Raw genomic sequence first — 16,528 nt, 5'->3', positions numbered from 1 at the left:
AAGAATTCCATGTGAATATCTGGTTTTCCTAAGACCATTTGCTAAGGAGGTTATCGTTTTCCCACTGAGTGTTCTTGGCTCCCTTGTCATATATTATATGACTGTATATGCGTGGGTTTATTTCTGGTCTCTCAATTCTATACCACTGGTCTATGTGTCTGTTTTTATACCAGTACCATACTATTTTGATTATTATAACTTTGTAATATAGTCTTAAATCAGGAAGTGTGATGCCTCCAGCTTCATTCTTTCTCAAGATTGCTTTGACTATTCGGGGTCTTTTGTGGTTCCATATGAATTTTAGGATATTTTTTTCTATTTGTATGAAATTGCACTAAATCGATAGACGGCTTTGAGTAATTAAGGTCAATTAAATTTTTACTAAAGTAAAAAAGCAATTAAATAGAAAGGATAATCTTTTCAACAAACTGGAATAACTGGATATCCATGTGAATCTTGGTCATATTTTGTACTATATACAAACATTAGCTAAAAATGATGATAGATATAACTGAAAACCTAAAGTTATAAAAACTTCTAGAACAAAATATAGAAGAAAATCTTTGGGACCGTCGGTTAGGCAATGATTTCTTAAATACAACACCAACAGCATGATCCAAAAAATAAGTGATAAATTAAATGTAATCAAAACTAAGAACTGCTCTTCTGATGACACCATTAAGGGAATGAAAATACAAGCCATAAACATTTTGGTTATTTTTCTAGGAAATACACTCGAACACCCTGGCTTACAAATACACAATAAGGAACTGTTTGCCTGTTTATGTTTGGCAAATTTCCTGTTCTGTTGCCATTGTTAAGTCAACTATTGTTAAAGTAAAGGCAAAGTGACAAACATGGAATCTTCAGACCAGGATTCGGTGCTATGTTATTGTCATTGATCGCCTGAATAAGTGAAACTTTAAGGCCAAAGACATATAGCCCTAATTCCGCAGCAGACAATTTGGGGAACCAAGTTAAAGTATTTTTAATCATTAAAGACTGGCAAGTTGTTTTTTTTGGGGGGGGGGAGGAGCATTAGGACGGGGAAGGTGAGTACAGGTCAGGCTGCAATTAGTTCACTGAAAACTCAGTTGCTCTCCAATCAGGCAGAGACTGCTTTTGGCTTTTTTTCTGCTGACTGTTAAGATTTCTTGTAGAGAGCTGCAACCATGCCCAAAAGAAAGGCTACAGGTCAAGGTGATAGAAGGCAGGAGCCAAAGAGAAGATCAGCCAGACTGTCTGTTATGCCTGTGCCCATTATGCTGGAATTGAAGCCAAAAGAACATCAACGCCAAGGAAAATGAAAACAAAAACTGGAATGATGGAAAAAACCCCACAGATACAAGTACCAAAACAATAGCTGAAACCAAGCAAGAAGTTGTTAAAGAAGAATACAATGAAAAAGCTGAAAATGGAGAAGCCACAATTATAGAGGCACCAGCTCCTAAAAAGGAACTTGAGGAAATACAGAAGAAAAAATTGAAGATGTTGAAGAAGAGGGGGAAAAAAAAAAGTGGCAGCAGAAGAAAAAAAATGAAGAAGATCAGAAAGGAGATAGAGAAGATCAAATCAAGGAAGAAGAGGAAGAAGACCAAAAAGAGAAAGAAGATGAAAAAGAGGGTGAAGATGGAAAGGGGGAAGGAAAAGATGGCAACTAAACTAAAGATGATAACAATAAAGGAGAAGATGAAAAACAGGGAGAAGACAGAAAAGATGATGAAGCTGGGAAAGAAGAGGAAGAAGATGGAAAAGAGGAGGAAGGAGGAAAAGAAGAAAGTAGAAAAGGAGACAGGAAAGATGGAAGAGACGGAAAAAAAAATGAAAATAAGGCTTAAGTTGAAAAAGAAGTAGCCGAAAAAGAAGAGGTCAAAAAAGAAGATGGAAAAAAAAGTCTCAGAGTATTGTTTAAAGCTGCCCTATATAGTTTCAATAATCTGGTAACATGTACCTCCATGTTGTAATGTTAATAGAGATGAATATTTTTATCAAATATTTTATAACCATAGCTTTTCTTTAGCATCGAATGAATTTCAAAACATCTTCATACTGATCACTAGCCACAAAGTTCCTAACATGAAACCCTTATCTATAAACTTTGTGATTATAATAGTGAAATATATAGAAAAAATACACTTTCAACTTTGTGTAAGTTATGTATTAAATTTTTAATTTGAATTTTACTCCTATATGTGGTAACTTCATTAAGTGGAAAGATCCCAAAAGAAAAAGTTTCCTCAAACGTTCTTGTGATTCTCTAGGTTGCTTTTATAAAGAAGGTGAACTATTTTCATGTAATGGTAAGAGTTAGAACAATCTTTCCCAAATGTAACTTAATTAGTTTGGGAAAAAATAAAATTGTAATTCTGTTTTTAAAAGAAATGCAAATGTCTATGTGTATCCACAAAATTTTACTGGATCTATCTTAATAAAAGTTCTCTCCAAAGAGGAGAAGAAAAAAAAGACTGGCAAAATTGAAATGTCAACAGTAGATCAAAGAGGAAACAGAAGTAAAAAATTATTTTTTATAACTTTAGGTTTTCAGATTCACATCTGAGCTACTTACAGCATATAAATAGTGTTTTACTTAACTGAAAACACATTATATTTAAGTCTAATAAAACCTAGCATATAATACAAGTGTTATACAACTGCCTTTTAGTTTCTTCAAACATTTCACTGATTTGAAAAGTGACAAGTTGAAAGAAATTAGCAATGAAAGGAAAGAAGTATGGAGCTACATTCTAACTTATAATTCCTTGCTTGGTGATGACAGGAATTAATAAAGTTATATAATGAACTTGTTAACCTAAAAAAAAAAAGACGACTTTCAAAGTGCAAGGCAACAGGCATTTATTGAGATCAATAAGAATAGCTATTCAGGAAGCACTGATACAGGCAGAAGCCCAAATAGTGTTCCGATTAGGAGACAAAGGCAAGGGGTATTTATGAGAAAGGGAAGAGGAACACTTACATCAATAGAAGGGAAGACATTTCTATGGGTGCAGATAACATAACAGACTAAACAACAAATTTGACAACCAATGATAATCTGATTATACCAATACAGAAAGCACTTTCTGTCACATGTGAAAACAGTTTTTCCTCACTTCTAATGTTTGGCTTTATCTCACGAAAGTGAAGAGGTCTTCAATTATTTCACAGAAAAAAAAAAGATGTGAGTATATAAAAGTAATTCTGACATATTACAGGTATTTTAAAAAGATTTACCAGTGTAACCGGCATAAAATCTAATTTTGTTTAAAAAAATATATATATTTCACTTTTGTTCTCATCATCCATATCAATTGTAAATGAGACTAAACAGCAGCATTGAATTAAATCAGATCATGTGTGTCAAGACAATGGTAACATGCCTAGCAATTAGGTCTCAAAAAATAATTGCCACTTATCTGAACATAAGCTCCAAGAAAACAGGATCTTGTCTGACTCTCATTGTTACAAACACAGTGCCTGTCACAAAGTGCTCGGTTATCTGCTGACTGACTGAAATACACGTAATATAAAACAAGATTCATCTTGGTCACAGAATAGGCAGGCTTGTATTGATTTTAGATTCTCTGAACTACCTGTTGGAAATTTGCTATAACCTGGGTTTTTATTTGAAAGTGTACTGACCTCTGCTTTTGACTTAATGCTCCAAAACAAAAAGTAGTAGAGCAACTTTTTCCCTTTTATAATGCTCAGTTCATATAGTACAATATGATTCAAAAACCAGAATTTTCACTTTCATCTTATAAAAAGCTGACTGTGGTTGTCCTCTATTTTGTACGTGAGTCCCTAGACACAGATTTCTGAGAATGGAAGAACCCTGGCCTGTAAATCTAGGAAATGCAGGTTTAAGTGAGAGTGGCGGCTGGCCAGTGCCAACGAAGTTGCAGAACCTGTTGCACACAGCCCAAGTAAACTGTAAAATCCCAGCTCTCAAAAACACTGATGGGATCTGCATCAATCTATAGAACAAGACTGTGCTGGGGCAGGAACGATGTCACAGATGAAGGTGAAGGTGAAGGGGTGGCTGCAGTTACTTGACACTGTTACTCTTACTGTGTGCAGGCAGAGAACCAAGGGAATGATTCTCTAACCTGCTACTAGGAACTTCAAACAGTACCCCAAAATCATTACTAAAATCTAATCAAGGCTGAAACTAGGCATCTTTAAAATTCTAAGTTTTGACTCTTTTTTTTTTCAGAAACACTGAATTGTTTCCATATTATTTTTATCCCAGACTTCATAATTGGACATTAACATTTATTTACAAGTTGGCAGTTAATTCGTGTTTAAAAAAACCCCAAAACTATGAAGTATGATCAAATAATACAGTGAATGTTTAAATTTTAAAAATGTTATTATAGTAAAAGACACAGTGCCATTAAAATACTCACCCTCACTTTGAACACACTTATCCCATTATTCTTGCCACTTTCTGAAGCAGTTCCGAAGTCCTCTTTTGTGAGTGTCTTTAGTTGTGTTGTTGTAGCTGCCTCAATGTCTTGAATCCGTTCAAAATGTTTACCTTTCATTGTCATTTTGACTTTGGGGAAGAGCCAGAAGTCACACAGTGCCAGATATAGTAAATAAGGTAGATGAGGACACATTGTAACGTTTTTGTGTGTTTGTTTGTTTTTTTAAAGATTTTATTGGAGAATTGGGGGAGGGGAACAGCATTGGGGAATCAGGGAAGGGAAACAGACAAGTTGCTGTCCTTTTGTTCTTCAGTCTAGCTGTGGAGGACGTCACTTCACTGGCCTAGTTGGTATTATCATTGCACTCTTCCCAGGTGATGCAGATCGGTTGCTGGCCATTGGATGACCGCTCACGGTGGCTCTTGGCAGCTCATGTCAGCTGTCGGCTGCTCACGCTGACTGCCAGCTACTCACGGTAGCTCACGGCAGCCCACTGTAGCCTATGCCATCGCCGGCAACGCATGGCAGCCCAGCTCCAGGTCGAGCTGTTGTTCACAATCTTAGCTGTAGAGGGCGCAGCGTCACTGGCCCTAATGTGGGATCCGAACCGGGGCCCTGCTGCTCAGAGCTGGCGTCCCAAGCCAACTCCTAAACAACGCGTCACTCAACCAGCCCCACACTGTAATGTTTTTATTTGACTGAAATTGCCATACCAGAAGCAATATGTGACACAGAGCCTTTCTGATCAAAAACTGTGGTGAAAGTTGCTGCCAAGTGCCATCCAACAGAAAGGCAGGGATCTTCAATATGGGAAGTGGCACATCGAACCTTAATAACAGTGTGTGACAAGTTTCAACTTGTTTGGTGCAGTCAGTCAGGTGTGAGCTACGGTCGAGAGAAGGTGACAATGCTCCATGTCACATATCGCTTCTGGTATATGGTAGTTTATTGTTAAGAACAGCAACAAAATCACATCTACACCTTAAGTCTCTGAAAATTTGTTTGCAACCATACCTCCCTATATTTTTGGACCTTGGAAAATTTTGTTGAAGAAAAACTTCTTGTTCCAGAGATACTCGCAGTCTGGAATTTGCTAGAATCTCTCGATAGTGTCATTTAATAAGTTCCTCTCTCCCCTACATATTCTATAAAATGCTTCCTGGAGCTACAGGCATGAGGCGATTCGGAGTCAATTTGTTGGGAAACAATACTTCACAGGTACTCTTATTAAGTCAAGTATTTACAAAGTTGGAATATTCTAATTCTCTTTCCTTCTTCACTTACTACATAGAATAATCATCTAAAGAACAAATTTCTTATTAATTTCTTGTACTGAGTTCAGGTAAAGAAACTTTCATTCATGAAAGCTTTATTCAACATTAGATTCTTTACCTTTATTTTTCAATTTTCATAGCATTCCTTAGCATTCTTCAAAGGTGAAAAATGAGAGTTTTTGTGAGACCTGTGAACTTATGGATCTTACCATATGTTTTCATTCAAATCAGTTCTTATTAGCAGTAGTATTACTGTTCAAACTTCAGTCAGTATCAGCTTCTTCACGTTGGCTCCTGGTCTTTCTGTCATGAAACTAGTAGCCTTTGTTACCTTCTTTACTTTCCGATGTAAGAAGATGTCTAGCCTCCTCTAGTCCATTTCCTGCCCAGATCTGGAATCAACCTTTTCTCCAAAATTCCCTGGTTCCTTTGAATGGAAATACACAACGTGGACACTAAGGGTGCTCCTTGTTTCTGGGTTGATCATTTGCTACAGGTGATTTTTGTGGAGTCTAAATCACAAGAACTAAGAAGTGTGTACTTTTGGGATAAAAATCTGAGTCATACTAATCTGATACTTTCAATTTAGAATCATGAATACAGGGTGCAATGTAATCTCATCAATTTTTATACCTGTATCTACTTTCTCCCATGTGGAAAAGACAGTTTTCTCAGGAAACCAAAATAAATCCTGTTAGGAGTGTCCAAGTCCATGAAGCAGATAACAGAGGAGACCGAAGAGGCTTCCATTCACTGAAAGAATCCCCAGGAAATGTTCAACGCAGATGATGCAGCGCGTTTATATTCTGTACAGGATCAGCCAGGTGTCCAAAGTCACCAAATGACAAGGGAAAAACAACTGCCTTCTAGCAAAGCTTCAAAGTATTTGGTTATTTCTTATTAAATTAATACCTTTCCCTTTTTTCTTCAGGTTCCATTATTTAAGCAAATATCTGCTTTCTCATATGTATGAATATCTGATAATAACAGAAGAATTTGGGACTGTATGATCCAATGGGTTTTTTTCCTATAGTTTCTTCCTTTGTGATCATTATGAGGGAGTTCGGGCAAAACTGCAACATATGATAATTTGTTGAGACACATCTTCACGCATTCCACATTCTCATACTTCCCTTAGTATCCCAGGACAGAGGCTAGACACCAAGTTGCTGGGGTACATGTATTAGTGCAGATATATGAAAACTACTGGTAGTACTGAAAGATGAAATGGGTTTTTAGTCATAATGCAGGAAAATCTATATTTCCCATCAGTTTGAATTCACATGGAGAATAGTCTGGGGTTCATGCTGCCAGTGGCTTCATGTCCCATTCCCCTTGAGGCTTACAACCTAGATTCAAAAGGCTGAAGATAAGGAGAAATTCTTTCATGATTCTCTGATTCTCTCAAATACCAAACACCCCATCCCATTTCTCCTGCCATTTCCATTCCCCAACAGTAGCAGAAAGAAATGAAGCACAGGGCACCTAGATCATAATTAGTCAAAAAAAGAACCTTTCAGTGTTGTCTGGAAACTCAGTTAGACATATGAATATCCCCCTCTTACACCCCAGTGTAACTCAGTCCAGATTCGTGTACACGTGAAACTTCAACAGAGAGTGATGCATGTTCGGCATAGTCATAATCACACTGATATGAGTGACCCGCTTTTCTTCAGGGCCATGTGATCTGAATCCTCTATAGCATATAAGAAACATGAAGAAGATGGAAAACATGAAAAGCTCCATCTGGTTCACTTTCTCTCTCCAAATACCTGATGCAGATAAATCAGAAACTGTATGTAACGTCCAATACAAATCTAAAAACAGTTGAGGCAGGTGGAACAGGCTGATTCTTAGTTGATTTGCTAGGATGACTTTACAGAAGCTGGTACTGGCCTTCTCTCTTTTCTAGGGATCTTCTCCTCGTTGTTCTAGCTGACTGATGAGTTTTGGTTTGAAAAACGCAATTCCTTTTTTTTTAAAGATTTTATTGGGGAATTTGGGGATGGGAACAGCGTTGGGGAATCGGGGAAGGGGAACAGACAAGTTGCTGTCCTTTTTGTTCTTCAGTCTAGTTGTGGAGGACGTCGCTTCACTGGCCCATGTGGGTATTATCATTGCACTCTTCCCGGGTGAGGCAGACTGGTCGCTGATCACTGGATGGCTGCTCATGGTAGCCTACGGCAGCCCACTGGAGTCTACGCTGTCGCTGGCCGCCCAGCTCCAGGTCGAGCTGTTGTTCACCATCTTAGCTGTAGAGGGCACAGCATCACTGGCCCTCCTCATGTGGGACCCGAACTGGGGCCCTGCTGCTCAGAGCTGCCATCCCAAGCCAGCTCCTAGCAAACGCGCCACTCAGCCGGCCCACACAATTATTTTCTTCTTGTTCTCAGGTGTCCCAAGACCATTCTCCTGGTGTCCTGTGTGATCTCCATGGGAGGGTAAAAATCTCACAAGGCAAACCTTAAAGTCAACGAAAAAGGCCTCAGGGCACCCACAGAAGAGAGCTCAACTAGAGGGTATGGATTCAGGGTCCCAGGTGTAACTCACAAAAGCTGTTAGGTCATGGGGAAAGAGTTCTGCCTGTCTCCCTCCGTGGGAGGAATGAGGTGACACCTGCGCAATGCTGACTGAACGCAGGATGATGCAACTGACCAGGCCGAAGCCCGAGAGGAGGCAACAAGGGCCGCCCAGGGAAGAAACCAGTCAGAGGCTCCATTCTTGCGCCGAAATACAATGAACACCCTAAACAATTTAAAGTGTACATGTTTGTGTATGGGTCAATATAACATTTTATATTCAAATAGACTTGTTTGAAAGTGCTCTGTAGCAACCTTTTTCACCTGATACACTGCTTTTGAAAGGTAAAAAATAAGATTTAAATGTCACGTTTTTAGTAACAGTAATCTGATGACAATGATGTGAAAGACTGAATTTACCTCCTCGTACAAATCCATTAGTGGCTATTGCAGAAGTAGACAGTCCCGTGATCGTTGTCACAACAGTGGCCATCATTATTACGACGACTGACAGACCTTTAAGGAAAAAGAAGAGAGACTGAGAATGCTTACATCTTTATTTTAACCTGCCATTTTACAACTGGTAGTCCAACTATACTGCGTTTACATTATAACTTATGAATTACCCTTTTTTATCCCATTTATAAAAAATATCAAATCAGAATTATTTTAAAAATGACATTAAAGCAACAATCTTATACTAAGGAGAACACAGCTTTGAATGATTCCAATTGCTTGTATTATGAGGTTCAGAGCCTAGACACAAACACGGCTAGTTTGCTTATTCACTCTCAAATGAATCAAGCAGTCTGAACTTCACTTACCTATTCCAGCTTGACCTACAATCCATGACAGTCTAATGAAGAGCATCACACCCCAGATGTTTAACATACAACGTACCTAAGACAGGAAGAGGCCAAGGCACAAATGAGGAAAATGATCAAGTATAATACAGCAATAAATGCTAAACTAGCCCAAAGCAGTATAACACATATTTAAAACTACAGAAAGTCATTTTAAACGTAACGCTTATCCCACCCTTTAACAGTTTTCTAAGAGCTTAAGTGTGAGCTAATGTAAGTATAATGTAATATGTGAGTATGTATATATGTGTGTGTATTCACACACAGCCCCATCACAATTTTCTGAAGCAGCAGGATCAACTGAACAAGAAAGGTACGAGGAATACTTTAAGACTTCAACCCTAAAAAACAGTAGTTCATGTTCCCCTTTACCAATGGAAGTAAGCTTAATTTTTGTTTATTCTTTTATAACAGCCTCATGTCAGGATTTCTACAAGAGATTTAAGTATTACATAATATCTGTCAATACAAAATGCCAACTGTTCACATATCTTTCAAAAACTATTTGTGAGACATTTTCCCCATTTTTATTTATTATGCTGATACATAGAACATAATCTTCTAAAATACTAAAATCTAAGGACAGGCAAGCTAAACTATCTGGAGCTTCACATTTACTATTGACTAGGCAATGAAATCACTACTAGACCCGGGCTTTCCCCTCTACCTCTCCCCTAGGTGTCAATACAACTCCAATTTAGTGCTTCCGGCCTGTCTAGTCAGATCCTTAGTACCTATCTGAATACAGAAAACAGAAGTAAATTGGAACCTTAATCACCTAAAAATGAAGAAACGTCAACATTAAGAAAAGGATTTCTGTTGCCTGTTAACTTCTATACATGTCTCTTCAAAGATACTGGGGTAGCAGGAAAGGAAGCAGGCATATTTCAGCTCTATCGCCTGCTCCACTTTCTTGATTCTGATGCTGTCATCAAGTTAACAGCTTCATACTTACTGAAAAGTGACAATATATGAAATGTACAAGAGGCAATGAAACACAGTATAGAGGTAGTTCAGTATAATTTGATTGACTCTAAAAGTAAGTCTCTGGGTACATACTAATACACCCTTGATCCAGCCGAACTTCACGACTCCTTTACTTTCCGCCGTATACGTGACCACAGCATCTCTGGTGGGAGTACTTTCTTCCCCATTTGCAAAGCCATCCTCAAAAGGTTCCTGGTTATAAAAGGAAATGTGAGTTATTTAGAATTATTTAAAGTTCAAAATCACCTGATAAAAACAAGCATCACTAAATGCACTTAACCATGTTTATAAGGACATGGTACAGATTTCCCAGAATGAACGGTTCCTGAATTTTTTACCTGAGGAAAATGTAAAGCAATAAAGTGGAAGAAAACTTAATTATTGAGTTTTAAAAATTTAAACCTAATCATGGCAGTAAACCCATTTCAATCATTTCAGATTTTCATTACACTTTGGTGGTATCTGGAGAACACAATGAATACTGTTTGCTAAGCTAGGTCACTCGAGTCATACCTGTGTCTCTCCAGCCACCTCACACTGCCTAGCTGGCATCCTTTCCACATCTGAAATTTCAACGTTAACCATTGAAAATCCCTCATTGCCAATGAACCATTTTCCCTTTACAGCCCATGACAGCAGGATTCCCACAGACCCCAAGATTCACTCATAACTCCTCCCTTATCTTCACTCAGTCACTCAGTGCTCTTCATTTTTCCCTTTGTAGTTTTTCTCTGGTTCAGACATGAACTGGTTGGCACAATTAATTTCCATAACTAGTGTTTGCTTCTTGTTTTTACATTTCATGTCTGATTCTATAATTCTTATTAGTTTTTTGTTCTCTCCCTCTCTCCCTGGTTCTCAACTTTTGTTCAGTCCCAACAGATCCAAGGCAGGTGAAAATTTCCAAACCAGTACCAGTGCCTTAAACAGGTCACAAAGGGTGGAGGGAGGTGCTGGGAGGCAGAAAATGTTCTAGATCTAGAATCATGTCCCTAACACTATCCCCATAGTTCTTTCTCTACCCATATCCTCAACAGTAGGGAACAAAAACGCAGAAGAGCCAACTATATTGATTATCATTTAATCCTGAAAATTGCAATCTAAATTTCCTACAGTACTTTTTTAAAAACCATTTTCAGTGGTTCACACCTTCCAGTGAATTCTGAATATTAACTTTTTTCATAGAAATGAGCTGTAGCAAGTTCTATGTTACCACAGAGCAAAATCTGTCATAATCCAAACTTCCCTATTTTCCTTGAACAATATCTGTTAGCTAGGTAGATTTAGTTTTGTTTAATGCATTATTGCTATATGTTTTTTCAAAGTACTATCAACCTAGATTAGCTCTTGGATTCCACATTTACATAACTTAACTACTGCTAATTTTTAGATTTTTAAGCAATAGAAGACACATTATAATAAGTTAGATGCAGGGCTGGCCGAGTGGCACATTGGTTAAGAGCTGGTTTGGGACACCAGCTCTGAGCAGCAGGACCCTGGTTTGGACCCCACATGAGGGCCAGTGACACTGCGCCCTCTACAGCTAAGATGGTGAACAAAAGCTCGATGTGGGGCTGGGCTGCTGTGAGTTGCCGGCAACAGCATAGGCTTCAGCCCCTGCTGCAGTGGGCTACCATAAGCTACTGTGAGTGGCTGGCAGCCAGCATCAGCGGCCGGCAGCTGGTATGAGCTGCCAAGAGCCGCCGTGAGTGGCCGTCCAGATGCCGGCGACCGATCTGCCTCACCAGGGAAGAGCGCAATGATGATGCCAACTTGGGCCAGTGAAGCAACGTCCTCCACAACTAGACTGAAGAGCAAAAGAACAGCAACTTGTCTGTTCCCCTTCCCCCGATTCCCCAGCACTGTTCCCCTCCCCCAATTCCCCAATAAAAATCTTTAAAAAAAAAGTTAGATGCAATAATATCTTTAAGTATATCTTTTGAAAATTATTTTACCTAGTCTTTTTAATGGTGTTAAGAGAAAAACAATCAAATTTTCAACTAATCCCCACGTGTCCATTAACAGACACAGCTATAACTTCAACTATGTGAAACACATGGAAAATAAGTCATTCAAAGGTCACTAAGGCCTTGAAAATGAACTTTAATGTTAGCCATTTCTGATAGCTCACAAATTGAAAACAGATCCTAAAAGAAATGAATTATAACAATTTCCCTTTCAATACAGTTTCAAAACTACTATCTATTGTATCAGTGATTACTGGACTTTTAAGAGAGATGCCCCAGGGTTATGGTATAAAGAACTAACCACTCCCATAAATATTTTGAATTACCCCAATATGCTATGCTTTTTAAACAGCTTTATTTGAGATATAATTCACATACCACACAACTCACCCATGTAAGTGTACAAATCATTGATTTTTAGTATATTCACAAAGTTGTGCAATTATCACCACAATCAATTTTAGAACATTTTTATCATTCCCAAAGGAAGCTTCACACCACTTAGCAGTCACTCCCCATTTCCTCTTTCCTCCAGCTCCTGGCAATCACTTATAAACTTTCTGTCACTATGGATTTGCTATTCTGACATTTCATATAAATGGAATAATGAACCATACAATATGTGGCCTCTGTATGTGGCTTCGTTCACTTAGCAAAACATTTTCTTTTCTTCTTTTTTTTTTTTTTAACTGAGCCATCCTGTCACCTGTTGGCAGCTCAGCGGCAGCTCAGCTCAGGCCAGACTCGAACCGCTGTTGCTCAGAGCTCAAACTCTTGAGCGAGCTCTTAACCAACTGAGCCACTCGGCCGGCCCAAGCAAAACATTTTCAAGCCTCATCCATGTTATAGCATGATTCAGTGTGTCACTCCTTTTTATTGCTAAATAATATTCCGCAGTATGGGTGTACCATATTTTGTTTATCCCCTCAGCTACTGATGAACATCTGGGCTGACTCCACGTTTTGGCTATTATGAATAATGCTGCTGTGAACATTTATCTACAAGTTTTTGTGTGGACATGAGTTTTATTTATCTCGGGCATATACCTAGGAATGGAATTGCTAGGTCATGAATACTTTTTGAAATGACTACTTGTGATCATTTTTCTCATCTCTTCTTTTGTATCAGACTACAGGCTGTTACTCCTAATTCAAGTCAATGTGTCTGCCTATTGTTATCTTTCCTCGCTTAGAATCTGGTATAAACATTGAAACCAGTATCCATTAAACTTGCTAGAAATATGAATAAACAGAAAAAAAATAATTGTGACCAGGGGCCTGTATATAGCTCAATCACAAAAGCAATGCACTTTGGCTTTACTTCCACTGTGGGATGTGTTCTAGATGGTAGTGCATCAGTGATGCCAAATTTAAAAAAAAAGGATTCCTCATAAGGACTGATGACTCAACTGTTCAATTATTTAAATAAAAGCCAGAACAAAAATGTTTGCCTGTTAATTAACTCTAAAGTAGAAAGAACTTCCTTAGTTCTCACTATAGGATATTTAGTGCTCTTCAGTTAATTTATTTCTTTTGTAAATTTTAAAATATCATATAACCTCCAAGTATTACAAGAAAATATAATGTCTATAATATACACAAAAAGTTTTCCCATCTCAGTTAAGAAAAAACAAAACAAAACTAAAGATGTGTATATGTAATAGGCTACTTTTTCCAAGGCTAAGTATTGGTGTGGGTGTCTTTTTAACAATGCAAAAGCATGCAGGCATCTTAAAATTTTTCCTGTGGGTGTTTATCAGAATTCCACCTCAAAGTTGAAGATTTAGCAGTAAATCTAGTAAATGCTAGTTTCCACTATAATACAAACAACTACATTAAAGAAAAACAAAGATTTTTCCAGAATGCACTGAGTAATATTTTAAAATAAAGATAGGTCCACCTAAAATGAAGTTTATCTTCCTCATCATGTTCTGATAGCTCTATTTTTGAAAGTATTTGTTGGTAATCTCTAAAATACAATTCAAATTAAAACTAAATAAGTATTTATTATTATTTATAGTTCAATCAATAGACTTAAGTGAAATTGGGTTTATGATTATATTAATTTCTGGAAGCAATAGGAAACCAAAGTAGAATACACATACAGGTTTCCCCCACTATCTGAAAGTAGAGAGTTCCTATAAAACCGTTTGTAAGCTGAAATGGCGTAAAGTGAAGAAGCTATCAACTTGGGACACATCATGCTAACAAATGCACAGAATAAATCGAGATGAGATCAAAGCACAGACGCTCAGACACAGTTCAAAATTATGGCGGCTCGATGCTGAGATGCTGAGTGTAGTTCCCAGGAGAGGAGCTTGCTGGTGCCGCTCTCCCTGCCTGGGGTGTGCACTGCCTCTATAATGAATGGCTCATTGCAAAACAAATGCTGAATGCTATTTTTGCTTTTCACTGTTTTTCGTAAAAGCAAAATTTCTCTTTGGATTTCTTTCAGTTAGTAAAAATAAGTACGAACACGGGTCTTTTGTAAAAAGTGAAGTGGCATAAAGCAAGCTTTCTAAACGTGGGGGAACATCTGTATTTTATTTAAGTACATCAGTTCCAGAGAAATAAGTAAATTGTTGGTATGGCATTTTGTCTACACACAAAAAATTGCATTAAAACCTTACACTCAGGAGAACTTCACATATACAATTATGAACTATAAATAGTGCTGACACAAAGGTACATAAATAAAATCTTCAATTTACCTACCATTTTCACAGAAATGATGGGTTTGTGTTCTTTACTGTTTTTCACATAATGGATAAAACATCAAAAATAGCAACATAAATGATTTTATAAATAACACCATATTAAGTGAGGTGGGCCAAATTAATTTGAATTTATTTGGGGGAAATAATCTCTCAAAAAGTAGCACTGTGATTCTGAGTCTACCAAGCAGGGATGGAGGGCAGGAGGGAGAACAGAAAGAAGAGAGGAGACAGAGGAAACAAGGGGAGTCCCAGGTAGCCAGACCCTCAGTAACCAGAAGGATTTTTAAGGAGAGAAATAAGAGATACCGGTAAATTATGTCAGCCTGAAAAGGAAATGATTAATTCAATTGGATGTGCTGAATTTGAGGAGCCATGAGACAATTAAAGAGTTCTATCAAGCAGTTAAAAAATTCATGACTGGAACTTAGGAGAGGGGCCAGGTAAACAGCTAGTGGGTGAAGCTATGGAAACAGAATGAAAAAAGAACTTACAGAGAGAAAACATGAGGAACTGAGCATTTTTCTGGGGATATAGAAAATATAAGAATGAAAGAATTCTGGTCTCCATGGTCGTTATGTCTTTGCAGGGAGTAGAGAAAAGGAGAATTTTTACACTGTGGATAATGTCTTCTCTGTCTTATATATTCAAATTTCCACCTCACCTTGATCATTCTTTCTCCTTTAACCATGGTTACTTTTTACCTCACACCGCTCCCCCACCCCTCGCCAAATGCCTAGCCAAACTTGCTGTAAATACTACAGCACATTCCTCAGTGCACACCAACCTGGCTTCACTCCCCACCCCAACCCTGAAACAGTTTTAGAAGACATCCAAAGACTTCTCTAACATCCATTTTGCAGTCTCTGTCTCACTGGACTTTTGAAACAGCATGATCCTGTTAAACACTCCCTCTGTCTTGAAACATTTCTTGAAATACCACACATTCTCTCAGCCTCTTCTACCTAGCAATTAAATAGTAAGAGTCCCTCTAACACTTATTCCCAGACATCTTTTCTCACTCTATTTTCTTCCTATAGTCATTTCACCAGACCTGTAGCTTTAAACACCATCTAAACATGATAAGTAGTAAGTGATGGCTCCCATTCATTTCCAGATCAGACCTCCCCTCTGAATTTCAGCCCTGTGTGTAAATACTGATGTTGCCACTTGGGTATGTCATTGTGTTTACTATTCTAATTCTTACCAACTGAGAAGAAGAAATTGTCAATGCGAGATGAACAGCAACTTTCCTCTAAATGAAAAGACCGAAAAGGTTTCTATTTTTTGATTGGTTTTTAATTCCTTAAGTTTTCAGTGAATACTTAACTACCAAAAAAGCATCTGACCCTAAAAATATAGTTCTTAATAATTAAAATCTTTTAAAATGTAAATATATTTTAGATTTATTCCTCAGTGCACATGTCTAAAAATTTACAAAGTATTTTCAGTTTCCAATATCCAAAAATTAACTCATCTTTTAACCCACTGATTTAAATTATCTTTTACATATCAAAGGTCATATTTCAGTGCTGCTTGACCTAAGAGAAAACACTAGTTATAATATGCTGACTTGCTTTAATGGTGATTTTTCAGTAAAAAAAATCTTATAAAATCAAGCTACTGTTTATTCCCTAACACTAAAATTTTCTTCAGTAGTTTTGTGACAATGTATGATGAAATCAGATTTCATTTTAAAATAATGGACACAAATCAAGCATTAGGAAAAAATACTTACCGAAGTTTTATAAAGACTTACAATTAAACACCTTAACACT

At 37.6% G+C, this 16,528-nt stretch overlaps 1 protein-coding gene and 1 pseudogene across 2 annotated transcripts in view; one reads left to right on the top strand and one right to left on the bottom strand.

Annotated features, from left to right (window-relative positions):
* SLC12A2 (solute carrier family 12 member 2) overlaps positions 1 to 16,528 on the bottom strand; it is a 93,570-nt gene that overhangs the window by 52,319 nt on the left and 24,723 nt on the right. For both annotated transcript variants that reach the window (XM_019635396.1, XM_019635395.1), the window contains exons 2-4: positions 10,143 to 10,262; positions 9,045 to 9,120; positions 8,641 to 8,736 (exon numbers count right to left, since the gene is read on the bottom strand). In XM_019635396.1, coding sequence (XP_019490941.1) covers positions 8,641 to 8,736; positions 9,045 to 9,120; positions 10,143 to 10,262 — 292 coding nt within the window. The remainder of the gene's footprint in view (positions 1 to 8,640; positions 8,737 to 9,044; positions 9,121 to 10,142; positions 10,263 to 16,528) is intronic.
* LOC109379018 (high mobility group nucleosome-binding domain-containing protein 5 pseudogene) lies at positions 1,171 to 1,964 on the top strand (annotated as a pseudogene).

Source organism: Hipposideros armiger, unplaced genomic scaffold (genome assembly GCF_001890085.2).
Source record: "Hipposideros armiger isolate ML-2016 unplaced genomic scaffold, ASM189008v1 scaffold_21, whole genome shotgun sequence".
Taxonomy (NCBI): Eukaryota; Metazoa; Chordata; class Mammalia; order Chiroptera; family Hipposideridae; genus Hipposideros; species Hipposideros armiger.
The sequence above is the reverse complement of the archived record's forward strand: the minus strand, read 5'-3'. Positions and strand labels throughout refer to the sequence as shown.